Consider the following 19,496-nt stretch of genomic DNA (forward strand, 5'->3'; position numbering starts at 1 on the left):
TATGTTTGTCGTGCATTTAAAATGTTAATGTCTTCTGAGCATTTTGAGGCTACAGCCGTCTCCATCTCTGTTGCGTACAGTCGCCATGGTTACAGGTGCGTACTCTCCTCAGTAAATCCAGTTCTCAAATCTTGAACATCCTCGCGCTGCGCTCCAAACTGTCTTCAACTCCTGAAGAAAGCATGTTGATTCCCAGATATACAAACTAATCATTACATGAGGATTTATTAATCTAGTCTGTCCTCTTTGAGTTCCTGATTGGTTGATCAGGGTGGTGCGAACGAAAAGGTGAAATGTGTGTGTACCACTGAGTTTAGTATAGCAGCATATTTAGGAGACAGGCTGGTTCGTCTATTAATAAAGAGCAGAGTCTTTCCTGCGGACTACAAGCAGGCAGTGAGGCAGTGCCACCTGCTGGCTGCTTCCTGTCGCTGCTACTCAACACTCACCATGACAAGTGACTAGACGAATCAACACACTGTGTTCTGTGGCCTAAATGCGTTGTCCCTTCCCTCCCTCTCCCGCTATGTTGGCTGCACCCGTGTCACGAACAACAGATGAGCTGGATATCATGCCTTCATAAGGACTGTACAACATACACTAACTGCTGTCATCTGCTTGGTGAATCCGTATATTTTATGACAGTGTTGGAAACTGTAAGTGATGCAGAGCATGCAGAGAAGGTGGCGGTGCTTTCAGCCCTGAGTACTGTCTGCAGGTCAGCGAGGAGCTGAAAGCATCAGATGTGTGTGGAGCGATGAGGAGGCTGGAGCCTTCCTCACATGAACACATGAAGCTAACAGAAACGTCGTGTTTCCATCGTCTGAGCTTCCACTGGAGCTCTTTTACTGACGTCGTCTCGCTGCGTCCTCTTCTTCTGCGACGCTTTAACGGCAGCGGCTGGAGGATCAGCTCCACCAGCTGTTCACCTCCATCAGCCGATGAGCTCACGTTCACAACAAGCAGCACCTCACGTTTCTTTTTTTTTTTTTAGGCGCCACATTTGGACAGAAACCAGTATTGATTTTATTGAATTATTTCCCACTGATGCTCCTGCTCAGCACGTGGTAACCATAGCAACACACAAGTCGTCAGTCTTCCTGTATCTTTATTGGAAAGTGGAATCAGATCATCTTCACTAATGACTGTAGATAACGTTGGTCCTGCTGACTGACACGCACACACACACCTAACTAAAAAAAAAAGACACAAACAAATGAAGGGACGATGAAAAGAATGATGGGAAACGTAGGAATAAAAAAAGGTTTAAAAAAAAAAAACGTCCTGCGGTTTCACTGTCGTGTTTAAAAGAAGTCGAGGTCGTCGGGAGCGTCCAGGTCTCTGTACTCGATGATCGACCGGGGGTCCCCTCGCACGCCCCTGCACACAGAGAGAGAGTTACCTATAATCAATATATAATCAATATATAATCAGTTCGTTCTGTGTTCTCTCATCACTCCGTCTTTTCTCTACCTGCTGTTTCGTTGCTTCCCAGGAAACCCTCCTCCTCCTCCTCCTAAATGACCTCTGAAGTTGTCATAGTTACCACGCCCCGCCCCAAACTGGTTGGGAGGGTAGGGAGGTCCGCCGCCTGCAACACACACACACACACACACACACACTTTAAAGCACTGCTTCACAACGACACTATGAACCAAAAGACTTTTATTTTCATTTTAAGTCACCAAACGTTTGTTGTATAGAATTAAAAGCAAAGAAACACAATGTGTGTGTGTGTGTGTGTGTGTGTGTGTGTGTGCTGTACCGGGGAAGCCGGGCATGGGAGGTCTGACTCCAGGCGGATATCCCAGAAGGCTTTGCTGCTGTGGTGACTGACCAGGAAATCCTGGCATACCAGGGGGAGTGGCTAAAAGAGCGAGAGAGAGAGAGAGAGAGAGACATCACATCAGTATTTTATCTGGTGATAAAAACACATTTTCCCTCAAGCTGCCGTCTCTACTCCTGCGTGAGTCTGTGGTGTCCTACGTTTCCCAGAATGCCTTTCAACGGCACACAGAACACACGTGAGCTAGTTGTGTTTGTGTAGATGAAGACAGTGATGACACTCAAACACTAAATTCCTCTGAATGTGTGTGTGTCACCTTGTGCTGGTGGTGGGAGGGGCTTGTTCTCAGGTAGAGCGGGTCTCTTGGCGTCCAGCAGGAAGTTGTTGAAGAACACGACCTCCTGTCTGACGGCGGACACCTTGTCTCCGTGTTTGTTCAGGATGTGTTTACGCACAAACTCTGGAGCCTGAACAACAACAACAATGAATGTCACCAAGGTAACCAGTCAGTCAGGCCAAACACACACACACACACACACACACACAGGTAGCTGGACTCACCTTGAACTTTTTCCCGCTCAGAGGACAGAGCCACTTGTCTTTACTGAGCTCCTGAGTGTTGGCTGCCAGGAACTTCTCCACCTGGCCAGACACACAAACAAACTGTCAGACAGGTGTACAGACAGACGGACAGGTGTACAGACAGACGGACAGGCGTACAGACGGACGGACAGGTGTACAGTCAGACGGACAGACAGACAGGCGTACAGACAGGCGTACAGACAGACAGGCGTACAGACAGGTGTACAGACGGACAGGTGTACAGACGGACAGACAGACAGGTGTACAGACAGACAGGTGTACAGACGGACAGGTGTACAGACAGACAGGTGTACAGACGGACAGGTGTACAGACGGACAGACAGACAGGTGTACAGACAGACAGGTGTACAGACAGACAGACGTACAGACAGACAGGTGTACAGACGTACAGACAGACAGGTGTACAGACGGACAGGTGTACAGACGGACAGACAGACAGGTGTACAGACGGACAGACAGACAGGTGTACAGACAGACAGGTGTACAGACAGACAGACGTACAGACAGACAGGTGTACAGACGTACAGACAGACAGGTGTACAGACGGACAGGTGTACAGACGGACAGACAGACAGGTGTACAGACGGACAGACAGACAGGTGTACAGACGGACAGACAGACAGGTGTACAGACGGACAGGTGTACAGACGGACAGACAGACAGGTGTACAGACGGACAGACAGACAGGTGTACAGACGGACAGACAGACAGGTGTACCTCTTGTTCCGGCTCTTTCTTTCCCAGTCTGGTGGCGTCTTCTTCACTCAGAGTCTCTGCAGGAGAAAGCAGCGGAGCCAGACGCTCCTCACACATCTTCTGATGTTCACTCACTGTCCAATCAGAACACAGCGCTGGATTAGACAGACACGCCCGCGCACACACACACACACTGACATCATGATCAACACCTTTCAAACTGCAGGTCTGTGAATATGGAGGACATTGTGAACAGAGCAGCAGCTCCGTGAGGCTGAATGCTAACGACAGCATGCTAACATGCTGATGTTAGCAGGTATAATGTTCACCATCTCAGTGTAGCGTGTTAGCATGCTAACATTAGCTGGTTAGCAGTAAACACAGAGTGCAGCTGAGGCTGATGGGAGCGTCAGCAGCTCTGCAGGTGTTTGGTCAGAAACCAAAGTGTCGGACACGTTAACATGTCGACCTGATGGTGGCGCTAGATGGAAAGTCAGAGGATCAGCAGAGTTATTACAGTTCATCCTGAGGGGAGCATGAACGATGAAGCACGTCTCATCACAGTCCAGCAGCTGCTGAGACGCTTCGGTCTGAACCAAAGACAGGACGGACTGAAATAAAAAGCAACTTTTATGTGCAGTGTGTGCGTGTGTGTGCAGTGTGTGTGTGCAGTGTGTGTAGTGTGTGCAGTGTGTGTAGTGTGTGTATGTTTGTGCAGTGTGTGCGTGTGTGTGCAGTGTGTGCGTACCCTCGGCTGCAGTGATCTTGGCTACAGGTAGGGGTCCTCGTACGTGGATCAGCCCACAGCGATGAGGCATCTCGTCCTCCGCAGGATACTCACAGAAGTTATAATAATCTACAGAGTGAACCAGACGCAGGTAGAGCAGCAGTCTGTCCAGCACCTGCACACACACACACACACACACGCACACACACACGCGCGCGCACGCACGCACGCACACACACACACACGCACGCACACACGCGCGCGCACACACACACACACACACACACAATAAGACGATGCACAAACACATACAGAAACTAACCATCAGAATTGAAATCTGACACCAACAGACGCAGCTCCTCCCACCTTCAACAGTTTGTCGTCCGTCTCTACGGTAACCTCGGACGAGGAGGCGGGGTCTTTGGCGTCAGCTGTATCATCAGCGTTGCCCCCCGAGGCACCTGTGAGCTCCTCCTCCTCAGCGCTCACCTCCTCTATCAGGTAATCTGTGATGTTCTTCAGAACGGGGTTGGTCTCCATCTGCAACACACACACACACACACACACACACCCACCCCGGTTCAACGAGCCCGATTCTGCACTACAGTGTACATTAGCTAACAGCAAACTGTTACGTACAAGCTGAAACGAACGCTGACTGTTTAATTCACGTCTGTGGACCTGCGGGCGGAGACGGCAGAGGGGTGAACGAGTGATCCTCATTCTTACAGCAGCAGAGGACGTGTAACGCTGAGTTAATGTGTAACTGCACGATGAAACAGCTGCAGTCTCCTGACTTTAAGCTGACCAGCTTAAATTATTGATCTGATGTGAAGGAAAGTTCCAGCAGGCTGAGGTGGATCTACAGTAACTGAGTTTACACAATGAGCTTACTGTTGCGGCTCTATAAAGCAAACAAGACCCGATAAGAGAATCAATAAAGTACCGGACTGATAAGGAGTGTGGATAAGAGCAGCAGTATCAATAAAACGCCCCCCAGAGCTTTCTGAAGAGCCGCTGTGCAGCTCAGTGTGGCGGCTCCGGCCGACGCCATCTTGGCAGTCCCCGACTCCGGCGGCCAATCCAAAAATGGGCAAAGAGGTGTAGCCGAATGAAGCCTGGTTGCTTAAACCAGCCACCTGAGAGGGCACCCACCTGTCACTCAAAGCAGCCACGTCTTTAATCATGCAGAACTTTAAGCCTGAATGTAACTTAAAGCTGTCCTGAACGGGGAAATTAGCTTCCGAGACCAGAACCGTGTTTTGTGCCAGGCTGGAAACGTGTTTGTTTCTGCTGTGAAGTATTTGACTCGGGGCTCTGTGGGGACCGACTCGCTTTTGGAGCCTCGAGTGGCCGTTGGAGGAACTGCACTTCCTGTTGGCTTCATTCTTCAGCCCGCAGGTCGCTGCTTGATAAAATCCTCCCGATAGCCGTCTCTAAAGGTTACTAACATTTACCCCACTAAGGCTGTTGAGAGATATTTAAAACTGATAGGACAGGAACACCCGAAGGCCCGTCAGCAGCGGACTGTACCTGTCCGGCCCACAGCTCCCCCTTCTGGTCCAGACTGTGGACGAGTCGGGCCGACAGGCGGATGTCGTTCCTCACCACCGGTTTGTGGTGAGTCAGGCCGTTAACGGCACGAACGCGTCGACACAGATCTCTGTTGACCACCGGAGACAGTTCACAGTCTCGGAGCTGAAAGAGAGCAGAGGAGCGTTCAGCTCAGCCACGCGCGTGTGTGTGAGTGTGTTGTTTCTGACTCTGTGTGTGTGTGTGTGTGTGTGTGTGTGTTGTTTCTGACTCTGTGTGTGTGTGTGTGTTGTTTCTGACTCTGTGTGTGTGTGTTGTTTCTGACTGTGTGTGTTGTTTCTGACTGTGTGTGTTGTTTCTGACTGTGTGTGTGTGTTGTTTCTGACTGTGTGTGTGTGTTGTTTCTGACTGTGTGTGTGTGTTGTTTCTGACTGTGTGTGTGTGTTGTTTCTGACTGTGTGTGTTGTTTCTGACTGTGTGTGTGTGTGTGTGTTGTTTCTGACTGTGTGTGTGTGTGTGTGTTGTTTCTGACTGTGTGTGTGTGTGTGTGTTGTTTCTGACTCTGTGTGTGTGTGTGTGTTGTTTCTGACTCTGTGTGTGTGTGTGTGTTGTTTCTGACTGTGTGTGTGTGTGTGTGTTGTTTCTGACTGTGTGTGTGTGTGTGTGTTGTTTCTGACTCTGTGTGTGTGTGTGTGTTGTTTCTGACTCTGTGTGTGTGTGTGTGTTGTTTCTGACTCTGTGTGTGTGTGTGTGTTGTTTCTGACTCTGTGTGTGTGTGTGTTGTTTCTGACTCTGTGTGTGTGTGTGTTGTTTCTGACTGTGTGTGTGTGTGTGTTGTTTCTGACTCTGTGTGTGTGTTGTTTCTGACTCTGTGTGTGTGTTGTTTCTGACTGTGTGTGTGTGTTGTTTCTGACTCTGTGTGTGTGTTGTTTCTGACTCTGTGTGTGTGTTGTTTCTGACTCTGTGTGTGTGTTGTTTCTGACTCTGTGTGTGTGTTGTTTCTGACTGTGTGTGTGTGTGTTGTTTCTGACTCTGTGTGTGTGTGTGTGTTGTTTCTGACTGTGTGTGTGTGTGTTGTTTCTGACTCTGTGTGTGTGTGTGTGTTGTTTCTGACTGTGTGTGTGTGTGTTGTTTCTGACTCTGTGTGTGTGTGTGTGTTGTTTCTGACTGTGTGTGTGTGTGTTGTTTCTGACTCTGTGTGTGTGTGTGTGTTGTTTCTGACTGTGTGTGTGTGTGTGTGTGTGTGTTTACCCTGATGTTCTGCAGGTTCCAGCACGTCTCCTTTATGTTCACACTGCGGTCAAACGTCACCCAGCACCGCCTGAAGAACCTGACACACACACACACACACACACACACACACACACAGTGCGTCGTGACCGAGCTGCGTTATGATGCTATAACTTAATAACCAGAACTCATTCAGCCTGTGACGTCGTTCCTGAGCCGGCAACATTACACACATTTGACTCATTTCCTCTTCAACCCGTACTCACCGCCGAACAACAGAAAACACGTTCTTTCAGTCCGCATACGTCAGCACAGACCAGCAAAGACCAGCACAGACCAGCACCAGATCTTACTTAGCGGCTCTTCATGCAAATCTGACTCTTCGTAAACACCCTGCTAAAGTTAAAATGCGGTGGCGATCGTTAAGCTGGTTGTTTCCTGGACATGCAGATTTTTGACCAGAGCAGGTGACCAGTATGCACCCCCCCACCTCTCGGTAGGTCACGTGATCTGTGTGATGAGAGGCCATAAACCTCGGGCATATCCCGCCATAGACACGGAGCTGAATCATCTTAATGAGTCCCGTAAACGTGCAGCGAATTACCGTAAAGGAGAATTGTGTTTTAGCCCACTGTCGTTAAATATAAACATATATATGTAAATACAGAGAATTCATTCATTCATAAGTCCAAAGAACGCCAGCGTGGAAAACGCCGCGCTCGCAGTGGACTTTTCATTCTTACTGAGCAACCGTCACGCCGCTGTTTCCCCAAGTAGCCCGTCCAATGAGGATGTCCCCCGTCTGTCCAATCCATGCAATTCTCAGTGTGTTTAGCACACTGAACGGACGGCTAGCGGACCGCGAGGAGAGATTGACAGTATTTGACAAAAGGACGTGAACTGGATTAGAATCGCACACCTTTAAGTGGTAAATGGACTGAACTCGTACAGGTGCTAACCGCTCGTCAGTCCGAAGACACGAACTCATTCACACAATGACATGACATTTAACAGTGACACGTGTCAGTTCTCACCTCCTCTCAGGCTGAGGGTCCGACAGCGCCACCCGCAGGAAGCCCGGGTACCTGCGACACAACTACAAACACAAACCATGTTAGTACGGGCGCCAAGCGCTGCGTACGGGCGTCGGGCGCTGCGTACGGGCGTCGGGCGCTGCGTCTGGCGCCGGGCGCTGCGCACTGGCGCCGGGCGCTGCGCACGGGCGTCGGGCGCTGCGTACAGGGCCGTTTCAGGAAGCAGGATCAGTGAAAACTGGCTTTGTTAACCCTGAGATGAGGTTTTCAGAGAGGTAACAAACTCTGAGTGAAGCTAACCTTTAACAAACCGAGTTTCTCTGTCTGCTCGCTCTCACAGAGCCAGAGACGCCGTTTCACTTCATTCATTCAGTCCGCATCGAAGTGTTCGGTAGCGGAGGTTCACTGTCAGAATCTAAATCCTGGTTGGACGTTAGTTTGTGACTCAGGACTGTCTCAAGTTACCACGTTTATTCCGTCAGTCATTTCTTTGAACAGCGGTTTTCGCGCTCACATTCAAATATTACGCAGCACCGAGTCACTCAGATTAAACCTCTGCACGTGCGTCTGTTGCCGCCGCGTTCCGGCAGATTAAAGCGGAACAAATGTATTTTAAACGTAAAGTCAGATTCCAAATAACGGACACTGAATAAACCTTTATTGTGTTAACTTACTGACACTTTTCCCGCTCTGACTCAGCTCCTCTGTTTCAAAGGTAAATGTGCACGCTGGATTAAAGGCTCCGCCTTTTATGTACCTGTTGCCGTGGTGAATCGTCGTTTTTCATTCACGACGCACGAGCTTCACTCAACTGACTGATCAGCTGTTTCCATCTCAGTTTGTTAAACCTGCTTTCTGAAACGGGGCCCAGGTGTGTGTGTGTGTGTGTGTGTGTGTGTGTGTGTGTGTGTGCGCTTACAGCAGTGATCTCCTCCTTGGACACCTCTGGCGGGATGCTCCTGATGAACAAGGAAGTGGTGAGGTGGAGGGGGCGGGGCTTCGCCGGAGCCTCCTTCTCCCTCTCCTTCCCTCGCTCTTTGCGACGCTCTGACACACACGCACGCACGCACACACACACACACACGCGCACACACACACACACACACACACACACACATTAGAAATGCTCCAAACCTTTATCCATGCAACAGCTTCATTTGGTAAATCTCTTACACGTTTTTAACTGCGGCTGAAAACGTCTCTTTGATTTTCTTACTTCAGTGAATAAATGATTATATTTTTATCTGATCACACCGATAACGGAATGATTGACGGCGTTTTTGTCTCGGGAAATGCCACATTCACAACACTTTGATGCACGAATGAACACTCTCTAATCAAAAGGCCTCGACAGCGCTGCTCTTGTGGAAAACATTTGTGATGCGTTTTTAGAGCGGTTCTGTTTGTACCATCCTCTCTGTCCTCTTCCTCTTCCTCCTTCTCCTCGTCTTCATCCTTCTCTCCGTCAGAGTGGGAGGAGTCAGAGTCGGAGGCGCTGCCCTCGCCGCTGTCAGCTGACACGCTGCGTTTCCTCTTCCTGCCCTGAGAGGAAGGGGCGGGGTTAACTCAGACGCCATCATCAGTGTGTCAGAATCAGCACCAACCAGAGAACCAACTCACTTTCTTAGTCGTCTTCTCCTCCTCCTCCTCTTCATCCTTCTTCTCGTCCTCCTCCTCCTCCTCCTCTTCTTCGTCGTCTTTCTCCTTTTCTCCGTTCTGCTTGGCTTCGTCGTCACAGTCCTGAGGGAGGAAACAGATGGTGAGGGTTTGGGTAAATGGACTGGCCTTGTACTCGCCTTTCTAGTCTTCCGACCCCTCGAAGCGAAGGCACGGCCCTCGGGAGCGAGTTGGGGTTCGGTGTCTCGAGGACGCTTCGACATGCGAGCTGTGCGCCCGTTTTATGTTTGATACTGAATCACATCTCACAGCAGCAGCACTGATCACAAGATGAGGTGCGATTCAGCTCAGCAGGTGATCCATCAATGTTTGTTCAATAATCAAAGTCGCAAATCGGGGAAAGATTCACTGAAACGTATCAGACAACTGAGCAGTCGGAGCTCTAATATATATATATATATATATATATATATATATATATATATATATATATATACATATACATATATATATATATATATATATATATATATATACATATACATATATATATATATATATATATATATATATATATACATATATATATATATATATATATATATATATATATAGTTCACTGCCAAACCATTGACTTGTGTCCACTGAACTATATGAAACATTTAACTGAACAGAAAAAGCAGAGAAAGGCGAGAACGCTTCAAAACATCCGAGCGGCGCAGACTGATGATGCGAGCTGAGCGTGACGTGTAATCAACTCACACTCTGACTGCTGAACACGCTCACAGTACAAGAGCAGCAGACGCGAGCGCATCACGGCCTGCAGGATGTTACTGAGATGATCCTTCTGACCTTATCAGAGTCTTTTGTCTCGCCCGTCTCTCTGCTGCTCGTCTCCGCCGTCCGACTCCCCGTCGACTCGGAGCCGGTCTGAGCGCTCACGTTTCCTCCGCTGGGATCTCCCTGACTCTTCTCCCCACCTCCGCCTCCACCTCCGCCGCCGCCACCGCTGGCGCCACTGCTGCTCGCCTCCCCGCCGGCCACCGCAGGAGCAGTCGGTGCCTCCAGGACCTGCAGGTCAAAGTCTGTACCCCCCTCCATCTTTATTACCGCTGCAGAGAAAGACAGGAGAGAGGGTGAGACACCAGGGGACTACAAGGGGACAGCAGTAATCTAGATGTAAACGTAACAGAGTCCCTAACCCGGTTTAGAAAAGCCCAGTATCCCCTCTCTACCTGCGTCCAGTAGTTTGATGATGGCGGGGGCGTGCTCCATGTCCAGCGACATGTTATCCAGCCAGTTGTTGTCCAGCAGGAAGAGAAAGACGCCCAGACGGGTTTTGAGGGCGGACAGAGACTCCGCCTTCCTCGCCGTGATGTCATCGGGGTGGTACTTGGAGCGAAACCACTCCTGGTCTTTGTGTTGGAGGAAGAAGTCCTGCAGCTGCTGCCGTCTGAAGTCCAGTTTGTACTGATTGTAGCGCTTCACCGACTCCGTCTCGTCAACACTGTCCTCCATGTTCAGCAGAAACTCCTGCGCAGACGCAGACGCACGAACAGAGACACAGAAGAAGAAATGAAAACTAATTACGCTGCACAACATCCACGAAGCTACGCTGCTAGCATGGCTAAACTGGGTTTGAGTTCGTTTCACTCACCTTAAAGCTCCTCATGGTGGGAGGACCAGGAGGAGGCAGATCTGGATCCACCATCCCCAGCCTGAGAGACACATTTGATTTTAAAATAATCATTCAAACGTTTTGAGCAGCCAAGTGTCACATGATGAGCAAATCCGCTAACACCTTCTTATCAAATAATCCTTCCACATTTGAGCACGTTTATAATAATCTGTATTCACAGAGCGCTTTTCTAAACCGACGCTACAAAGTGCTTCACACAGCGTCGCAGCAAGCAGATCATTAACGGCGACAACTTCAAGCAAATGACACCAAGAAACGTTTTAAGAGATTTACGGTCAGCGACTGTGCCGACCTCGCTCCGAAGCTGTGACTGCGAACGCTCTGTCACCTCGGGAACAGGTAAAAGACCTGACGAGAAGCTCGGGCTGTGCACCGGCTCGCGTGCGACTCAGAGCTCAGATATGTAGCACGGAGGCCGTGAAGAGCCAGCAGCAAGTCCGTCAAATGGAAAACATACCGGGAGCTAAAACGATCTGGATCTTGTTAAAGGCAGCAGAGTTCTGTACCGTCAGGAGCCGATTAGTAGATTTTTGAGAAGATGAAGGCGACAGACAAATGTATACAAACATCCCGGCCACACTGAGCTCCTGCTGTCCTTTGAATCCCACGCGGAGCGACTCGCTGCGTTTTATGTCGCTGTAGCGTTGGTCCGGTCTGAATGGGGGTTTGTAAGCGTTCTTATCTGCCAGGCTGCAGTAGAGGATTTAAGCCAAGCTCACCTGCCCTGCAGTGGGTGACCTCCGTGGTGTGGGTGAAGGTGGGGGAGGTCGGGGTGCCAGCCCTGAGGCCCCGCCCCCGGAAACGGAGCCCCGCCTCCTCCATACGGCAGGTCGTAGCGGTACGGCTCCCCCCGGTGGTCGTCCCTGCAGGATTCAAACATCAATGACAGAATGAACGCTCACATGTGACCGGCGTGCAGGCGAAACCAACGCCACGCACACTCACCAGTCTCTCCTCATGCGTTTGTGCTGAGGGCTGATGTGTCTGGGCGGAGAAAACCTCTCCCTACGGCCGCGATCGTAATCCCTCCTCCGCTCCCTGCCGCGGTCCCAGTCCCTGAAAACACACACACACGTTTAAACACGCCTGTCACACACACACGTGTCACAGTGAGCTGTGTGTGCGCTCAGGTGTGCGTACCTGTCGGGCCAGTCGTCCCTCCTCCTCTCCTCCCTCTCTCTCGACCTCTCCATGTCGCTCCTCTCTCTCCTGAACTTGTCCCGCCTCCTCCTGTCGAACTCGTCGTCGCTGTCTCCCATCGGACTAAAAACACACAGACGCTGTTTTTATAAAAACCTCGACGCAACTGGAGACAACTAGCTGGGGATCGAACCGGCAACGCCTGCGATCAGTGACGTCTTGTTCAACAGTCCAAGACTCAGATATTAAACTTAGCGTCACGTAAGACTGGCAGCGAATACTCACAAAGGACAAGCTGGACGCGTTTTGATCAGCGTCGCCGTGAGAAATCAATAACAACTCTAAGAAACGAGGCATTTCATTCATTTCGTGTTTCGACGTCTGGGCCTCGTCCATCCGAACCCTCTGACTCCAGCTTCTACACTGTGAATGTTTTCTGCTTTCTTTCCTCTAGACTGAACATCTGCGAGTTCTGGACAAACCGAGACCTCTGAGGACGTCCTCGTGATCGACTTTTTCACTATTTTCTGACATTTTAGAGACCAAACAACTAACGATGAATCGAGAAGATGCTCGACAGATTAATCGACAGTGAAAACTACCGTTAGTTGCAGCCCCACACAACATGTTGCTGGTCTGCTGGATCCGAACTAACCCTGTTTCTGGTTTAACAAGAGGATCTTACTGTCCATAATGCTGCACTTGTAGTGGACGCACTGTGACGGGCGCATTTGTCCCTGAGGACTGGCTGGCTGGGGAGACCTGGACCGGTTCCAAAACTGTTTGAACCTGTTTGTCGTTTAGACCCTGAAATGTGTAAAATTAGGGCCCAGGTTTAAAGAAACCGGAATGACCCTTTAATGAAGCACCTCTGAACCAAAGCAGTGATTTAATACGAACACGCAGGCTGCTGTAAGCTCCAGACCAGCAGGTGTCCCTGTGTTTGCGGAGCTTCATCCACCACCGCTGCTTCATGCTACTTAGTCTGATGTTTCTCTAAAAACTGCTTTATCGAGCCAAAGCTGCCAAATGGTGAAACACGAACCGCTGCAACATTAACGGGTAACTAGGTAGCATGTTAGCTTCATTAGCAACGACCCATTTAAAAAAGCTTTACTTTGAGTAAAACATGAAGTAACTGTAAGATAAACCAGACAGCAGAAACAAACATTATCCGTGAGCTAAGGCTAAAGCTACCGTTTGCAGTTAGCCGAAGCTAACAGCGGCTAAATAGCTAGTTAGCATCGGCGCGAGCCCAGCGTGCTAGCGCAGGCGCAGTTCGGACTTCTGTTCGCTTCTGTTCGTGTCCGAGTTTATTTACATATAAAACCAACATTAACAGCGTGTTTAACGGCACGGTGAGGTGTTTACCTGCAGCTCTGCCGCTTAGAAACACTGAGAAAATGCTCGTCAGCTAACAACAGAGGCGTCCCGCCGCCAGTCCGGAGCACAATGAACCAACGAGACTTCCGGTGCGCTCTGTTTCCGGTCTGGGTTTTCAGGTCACACCGAGAGGACGTCGCCTCCTGGAGGTCAGGATGGAAACAGCAGCTACAGATTCTGTTTCTCACCTTTTTTTATGTCTGAAACTAAGGATTTATTTACAGGTTTGTCCAGTTGCTAACGAGCATTTTCAAAACTCTTCCCGCAGCCAGCGAAGCAGAAGTCAACACAGACCAAACTGGGAACCATTTTTCATTCAGTGGCCGCACTTTTCAAAGTTCAGGAGCTCTTTTCCCCGTTCGTCCTCCACAACATGCAGAACACTGTGTGTTTTCAGCCCGTTGTTCTAACACTGCATTCAAAACAGCATGATGGCACAAGCATTATTTTAAAATGCTGAAAGTAAACTGAAACACTGGAGGCAGTGGCAGACTGTTGCATGCTGGGGCAGCAGGCTGAGGGCGGCGGACGCCAACAGACTGAACAAACTGATCCGTAAGGCCGGTGACATCGTGGGGGCGGAGCTGGACTCTCTGGCGGTGGTGTCAGAGAGGAGGACGCTGGGTAAACTACACGCCATCTTGGACAGCGTCTCCCACCCGCTCCCTGACGTGCTGGTCAAACAAAGGAGTACCTTCAGCGGAAGACTCGTCCCCCCACAATGCACCACAGAGCGCCACAGGAAGTCATTCCTGCCTGTGGCCTTCAGACTCTTTAACTCCTCCCTCTAAGTGTCAGTCTGTCTGACCCGAAGTCACTAAACTGGACACTGATCATTAACATCTCTGCAATACTTGAATAACTGTGCAATATTCTGTTGTTTTCTTTTTTATTATTATTCATACCTCCATTACTTATTTTATTACATTGTGTTATTATACTGTACTATCATCATCAACCAGTAAACCCACCTGGTACTTCATTTATTTCTGACCTGTTTATAGTGTTTATAGTGTATCATATTGTTTGCTGGTACTTTCTCCTGTGTGCGCTGACGTAAAGGCGAGCTGCTGTAACAAAGAGTTTCCCTTCAGGGATCAATAAAGTGATTCTGATTCTGATTCTGATTTCTTGAATGACGGCACGTTCCCAGCATTTCCGCAGTAATTCTTTTAAACTGCTGAAAGTAAACTGAAACCCTGGAGGCAGCGGAGACGTGTCTCCTGCCGGCCGCCGGACGGATCGGACGTCCCAGCAGGAAGTTTATCAGCTGTGATGTTGATGAGGACAGAGAGAGCAGACTGGAAGCACCGCTGTGATTTACTGTAACGAACAACTGCACATGTTGCTGCAGTAATGTGTAGGAAGCATTTTATTTATTCTGTTTTTATTATCACTGCAGCCCTGGAGCTTCCCCTCTTTTTCAAGTTCTATATTCATATAAAAAAATGAAACTTTGATTAATTTCTGATTGATTCGTGTTGCAGATGCTTTCAGTAAAGTGAAACTGTGTTACAGCGTTTATGTGGAAAGTCCATCCGTCATGTGACGCCGCCTGTTGTTTCAGGTCAGTGTGTGAATGAAAGGTGTGTTTCTGAAGGAGACGTGTTCTGCGGGTCTGAGGGAGTTTTGTAGGTGGTTTTGCTGCTGATGCAGACTGTGTGAAGCGTTCAGGTTTCAGTAAACTGACACCGATCTCTGTTCTTAAAGAATCGGTTTGATCGAAACTTTGTTTTGGTGGACGTACGGACGTCTGTTTGTATGTCCACTGCTGGAAGATAAACAGATTACACATGTAGACCCGGAGGATAAGACGCTGTAGTCCCTCGTCTGTATCTGCGATACATGGAGGAGTTGTCCACAGACGTTCAGCCGCTGTAGCTGGGACACGTTGTTTCGGTTTGTGTCTTCCCCTTAATGCGAAACAGACAGTTAGAAGCCTGAAAAGAAGTCCTGGGGGGGGGCATGTCCCCGGATCTGTTCAAAGTTACGGCCTCGGGCTCGCCCCCTCTTACCTCTCTGATCCCACTGAACCTCGCGCCCCATCCTGTGCTCCCGGCTGCAGGGTCTTTTCCTGCCGACCCCCCCCCCCCATCAGCCTCGCTCTGCTGGGGCCTTTAAATACAAAAACCTATTTGTTCGCCGTAACTCCCCCCCGATCCTCCCTCCCTCCGGAAGTGCGTGGCGTTATGCGTGGACCAATGAGCGTGAAGCAGGCGTGGTGAAATAATGAAATAATGTGATTAAATAACTCAAAAAAAAGAAAAAGACGCGTCCTCCCCGTCGTCTGTCCGCTGCAGGGGGAGGTGTGAATGAACTGGAAAGGTGTGGGAGGGTAGGCGGAGCTAGCGTGAACCAATGGCAGGGTTAGCCAATGGGAGAAGAGCTTGCGTCAGGCGATGATTTTGTGAAAATATGAAGCAAAAAATAAATGATTAAAATTTTGAAGCTGAATAAATGTCCGGGTATCCGTTGATGAGCGTCATCGTGCAGCAGACTGTGAGCTGTGGCTAGCATTAGCATTAGCATTAGCATTAGCATTAGCATTAGCATTAGCTGCAGGAGACCGAGGAACGATCATCAGACTTCAGGGTGTTTCTCCAAAAGAAGCTCATCTGTGACGGCAGAAACTCCTCACAGGGGAATATAGTTACTGTTATCTTTAACACAGAGCCTGATGTGTGTCCACACACACACACACACACACACACACACACACACACACACTCACACTCACACACACACTCACACTCACACACACACACACACTCACACACACACTCACACACACACTGGTTTTCATGTGGCTGTTTTCTTGCTACTATGAGGTATATTCCAGAAAGCAGGTTTAGTGAAAACCATATATTGACGCCATTTGAAATGTTTTCTGTACGGTTTGTGTTGTCATTAGTTGCACTAAAGATGTGTTTTGTTAAATAGCCAATGTTAGATGTTCCTTACCCAACTAAAAGATATGTTGCGATCAATTCATCGATTCATCATGGTGTTTCTGTGACACTAACCAGGGGCTGTACCTGTGGGATTTTTAGCATTTTTTGTGGAATTTTCATGGTTCCTCATACAGTATAAATTACTATTTATATTTTGGATGCTTAGATAAAATGGTGCTACATAGAATAAAATAGGGAGAGATTTTCTGACACAGCCTTAGACTTTTTCTGTCTTCATGGACACCTCATTTATGGAGATCTTTTAATCAACAGTAGTCTTTGTATTTGAGGATTTTAGCACTAACATTTGACGTTTGTTGTCTTTCACAGGTGAAAGTCCCACATCGACTTCTGCTCGTGTCCCACAGAGGGGAAGGAAACAAGGCAGGGAGGTGGATTAGGGTACGTTTTTTAAAATAAGGGTGCAGGCCATTTTAAATATCTATATTAACACACAGTTGCTTTCATTAACCTATACTACACTGCATAGTATGAGGTGTCGCTTTTGTCACTCTTTTGACTCTGTTCTTGTTTTTCAGATGGAGGTTCTGAACCCCGTGAGGATTGGAGTTCAGATATAGATGGTGAGTTAAATCGCTTTTATTATTATACTATTGCCTTTTGCAAAAACAAAAAAATCCCCTCCTGGTTGTTTTTCATATTTTAATAATTCATCAGTAGTAGTTTCAGTGCAATTTGTAACTCTTTTGAGATGGGAAATCCATCGCAGTACATATTTAGTGTTCTTTTTTGTGGCAGTTTAATTATTGGCCCCCGGTGATACATTTGTGAACAAGAACTATTTTGTAACGTTTGTAAACTTACAGTTTTGATCTCAGAAAATTTAAGAGTTAGCAGCTAGCTGTCAGGTCTTGGTGGTCAGATTTGAATGTCAGCGCTTGAATACACATGAACCTTCATAACCATTATACCTGAGGTTTCACCGACTAACAGGAACTAATGTTTGTCTGTTACTGTTGTAGATCAGAGCACAGGACCAAACCTGGCTAAAAGACTCCCACAGAAGAAAAGAGGAAAAAAGAAGGCGTTGGTGAAAGAAAGAAGTAAGTTCTTTAAAATTGGGCAAAAAATGCATAAACTTCAAAACTAAAGGTAGGTGCTTTCTGTGACTGTGTGCCAGCTATGCATGACCCAAGTCAAGAAATCTACATTGTGGTCTATGTACTGGATGTTAAAGAATCTACATTTTCTTCTTTGACATCTGTAGAAGGACCCAAAGTACAGTTGAAGAGGCCTTGGAGTGAAGCAAAGAGGAGTGCTTTCAACAAACAGTTGGGAAAGTTTATGGCAGAGCGGCGAGTTCCAGGTAAAGAGGACTGCGTCAAATGCATAACACAAGAGAAATCCTTGGATCAAAGATCCTGGAAGGATTTTAAAAACTTTGTGTATAACACAATTGTGACTCGAAGAGTCAGCGTCACGGAAACTTCAGTTCTGAAGACTTCATTTTGCATTATAATTTCTGTGTTTTACTTTTAATGTCTGGTTGAGCCAGTAGTTGGCATGTTTGAACATTGTTAGTTTTCTAATGCCGTTTGGTTAACAGTGGTGGAATGTAACTATGCACATATGTTCAAGTACTGTACTTGTGGATACAGTTCAAATTCGAGGTACTTGTACTTTAATTGAGTATTTCCATTTTTTATGGAATTTATACTTCTACACCATTACATTTCAGAGGCAAATATTATACTTTTTACTTCACTACATTTGTCTGACAGTTTTAGTTAATTTGCAGATTAGAAATTTTTCATACACTTCTTGTGCAGTGAAAAGCATGTGTCTCCAGATGTGTTGATTTGGAATGTGAATTTTTCTGATAAACTGGAGGATTACGTGTTTTTCTGAGCAGTAGTAGTTAACAATTAGCACAGCCATTTTTCCTCAGAATGAGTACTTTTACTTTTGATACCTAAAGTACATTTTGCTAATAATATTTATGTACTTTTACTCAAGGTTTTGAATGCAAGACTTGTAGTGGAGTATTTTCAGAGTGTGGTATTAGTACTTTTTCTTAAGTAAAACTTCTTCCACCATTGTTGGTTTGTGCACATCCTGAATTGTGTCTCAGTTAACAAATCAAAATAAATCTAGTTGTGTACACTGGGGATGGCATTCATTGCAGCTTTATTGGAAGTTGTATGATACTGATGTTTATTGCTAAAGTTTGGTTCACTTTGGTAAAGCAGTAATTGTATTTTAAAAGTACATGTGTATTTTTGTACAGCAGTCTAATCAATGGTCACAACATTAATTTTGGAACACTTCAAGACTGATTTATTATCAGAATCAGAATCAGAAATACTTTATTGATCCCCGTAGGGAAACTCTTTAATTTATTATTACATTATTTGTCTGTACTAAAACATAAAATGGTAGCAAAGAATAACTACAAGCTAAAGACAGAAGGTCCATTTTATATACTATAAACTAGTCTATTCTGAAACGAACCCAATACCGCACCCATGAAAAGGTCCTCACTACAGTGGTAAAATGCTTTAAAAAATTATTTGTTTTTTTAAAGAAGCTGAGGTGGAAACTGGGGTCAGGGAGCCACCTAATGCTGAAATGCAGCATTCATTTGTCTCCAAGTATAGCAGAAAGGGTGGTCCTCACCTCCTATGTGAATTTATTTGGACCTCACTTCGGTGCATATACAGGAGTGTGTGTGTGTGTGTGTGTGTGTGCGTGTGCGTGTGTGTGTGATAGAGAGAGAGTGTGTCACAACTTGTTGTGAAGACAAGGGTAAGGACCAAAAACAGCTGGGTTTTTTTACTTTAAGAGAGACTGATGAGAATAACAAATGCTAAAACCCCAGAATGTCATATTTATAGCATCTTATTTGTATATTAAATAACACCAAGATAATACTATAACTCAACAAACACTATAACTCAACCAACGCCATTAATAGGTTATAACAACACACAGTCAAATATACCTTATGAGACTCGATTTTGTAGAAAATTAATTTTTAAGCACGGTCTATTTAATTTCACACATACAAAACCTTCCGCATGCCCCGTTGCGTCATCCTGTGGCTGTGATGATGGCGATAACCCTTCTTGGAAATATT

General features: G+C 47.2%; 3 protein-coding genes and 1 long non-coding RNA gene across 16 annotated transcripts in view; 2 read left to right on the plus strand and 2 right to left on the minus strand.

Moving 5' to 3' along the window:
* LOC122870221 (Fc receptor-like protein 5) overlaps window positions 1-19,496 on the plus strand; it is a 337,942-nt gene that overhangs the window by 307,445 nt on the left and 11,001 nt on the right. The gene's annotated exons all lie outside the window — the stretch shown is intronic.
* LOC122870097 overlaps window positions 1-19,496 on the minus strand; it is a 387,819-nt gene that overhangs the window by 122,136 nt on the left and 246,187 nt on the right. The window lies entirely within an intron of this gene.
* Window positions 1,092-13,577, minus strand: LOC122870105 (serrate RNA effector molecule homolog). The gene is made up of 21 exons (XM_044183893.1): window positions 13,437-13,577; window positions 12,066-12,188; window positions 11,871-11,981; window positions 11,645-11,788; window positions 10,884-10,944; window positions 10,462-10,759; window positions 10,079-10,338; window positions 9,230-9,349; window positions 9,019-9,151; window positions 8,529-8,656; window positions 7,610-7,671; window positions 6,597-6,675; window positions 5,346-5,510; window positions 4,179-4,352; window positions 3,834-3,987; window positions 3,107-3,219; window positions 2,348-2,428; window positions 2,103-2,253; window positions 1,766-1,867; window positions 1,474-1,591; window positions 1,092-1,380 (listed from the first exon to the last, which is right to left on the minus strand). The coding sequence occupies exons 2-21, from the start codon at window positions 12,182-12,184 to the stop codon at window positions 1,305-1,307; spliced, it is 2,649 nt and encodes an 882-aa protein (XP_044039828.1). The 5' UTR covers window positions 12,185-12,188; window positions 13,437-13,577; the 3' UTR covers window positions 1,092-1,304.
* On the plus strand, window positions 16,177-17,998 carry LOC122870353. The gene is made up of 4 exons (XR_006376559.1): window positions 16,177-16,801; window positions 16,939-16,983; window positions 17,383-17,463; window positions 17,628-17,998. It is a non-coding gene; the product is annotated as an uncharacterized LOC122870353 (long non-coding RNA).

The sequence above is a fragment of the Siniperca chuatsi genome, linkage group LG22, assembly GCF_020085105.1.
Source record: "Siniperca chuatsi isolate FFG_IHB_CAS linkage group LG22, ASM2008510v1, whole genome shotgun sequence".
Taxonomy (NCBI): Eukaryota; Metazoa; Chordata; class Actinopteri; order Centrarchiformes; family Sinipercidae; genus Siniperca; species Siniperca chuatsi.

Bases quoted from the DNA above. Each gene is read 5' to 3' on its own strand.
- LOC122870105 (XM_044183893.1), bottom strand. From the start codon at position 12,184: ATGGGAGACAGCGACGACGAGTTCGACAGGAGGAGGCGGGACAAGTTC. The intron at 10,945-11,644 runs GTGAGCTTGGCT...TGTGTCTCTCAG, and splicing joins GGTCACCCACTGCAGGGCAG to GCTGGGGATGGTGGATCCAG. The intron at 9,152-9,229 runs GTGAGTTGGTTC...CCTTCCTCTCAG, and splicing joins AGGAGAAGACGACTAAGAAA to GGCAGGAAGAGGAAACGCAG.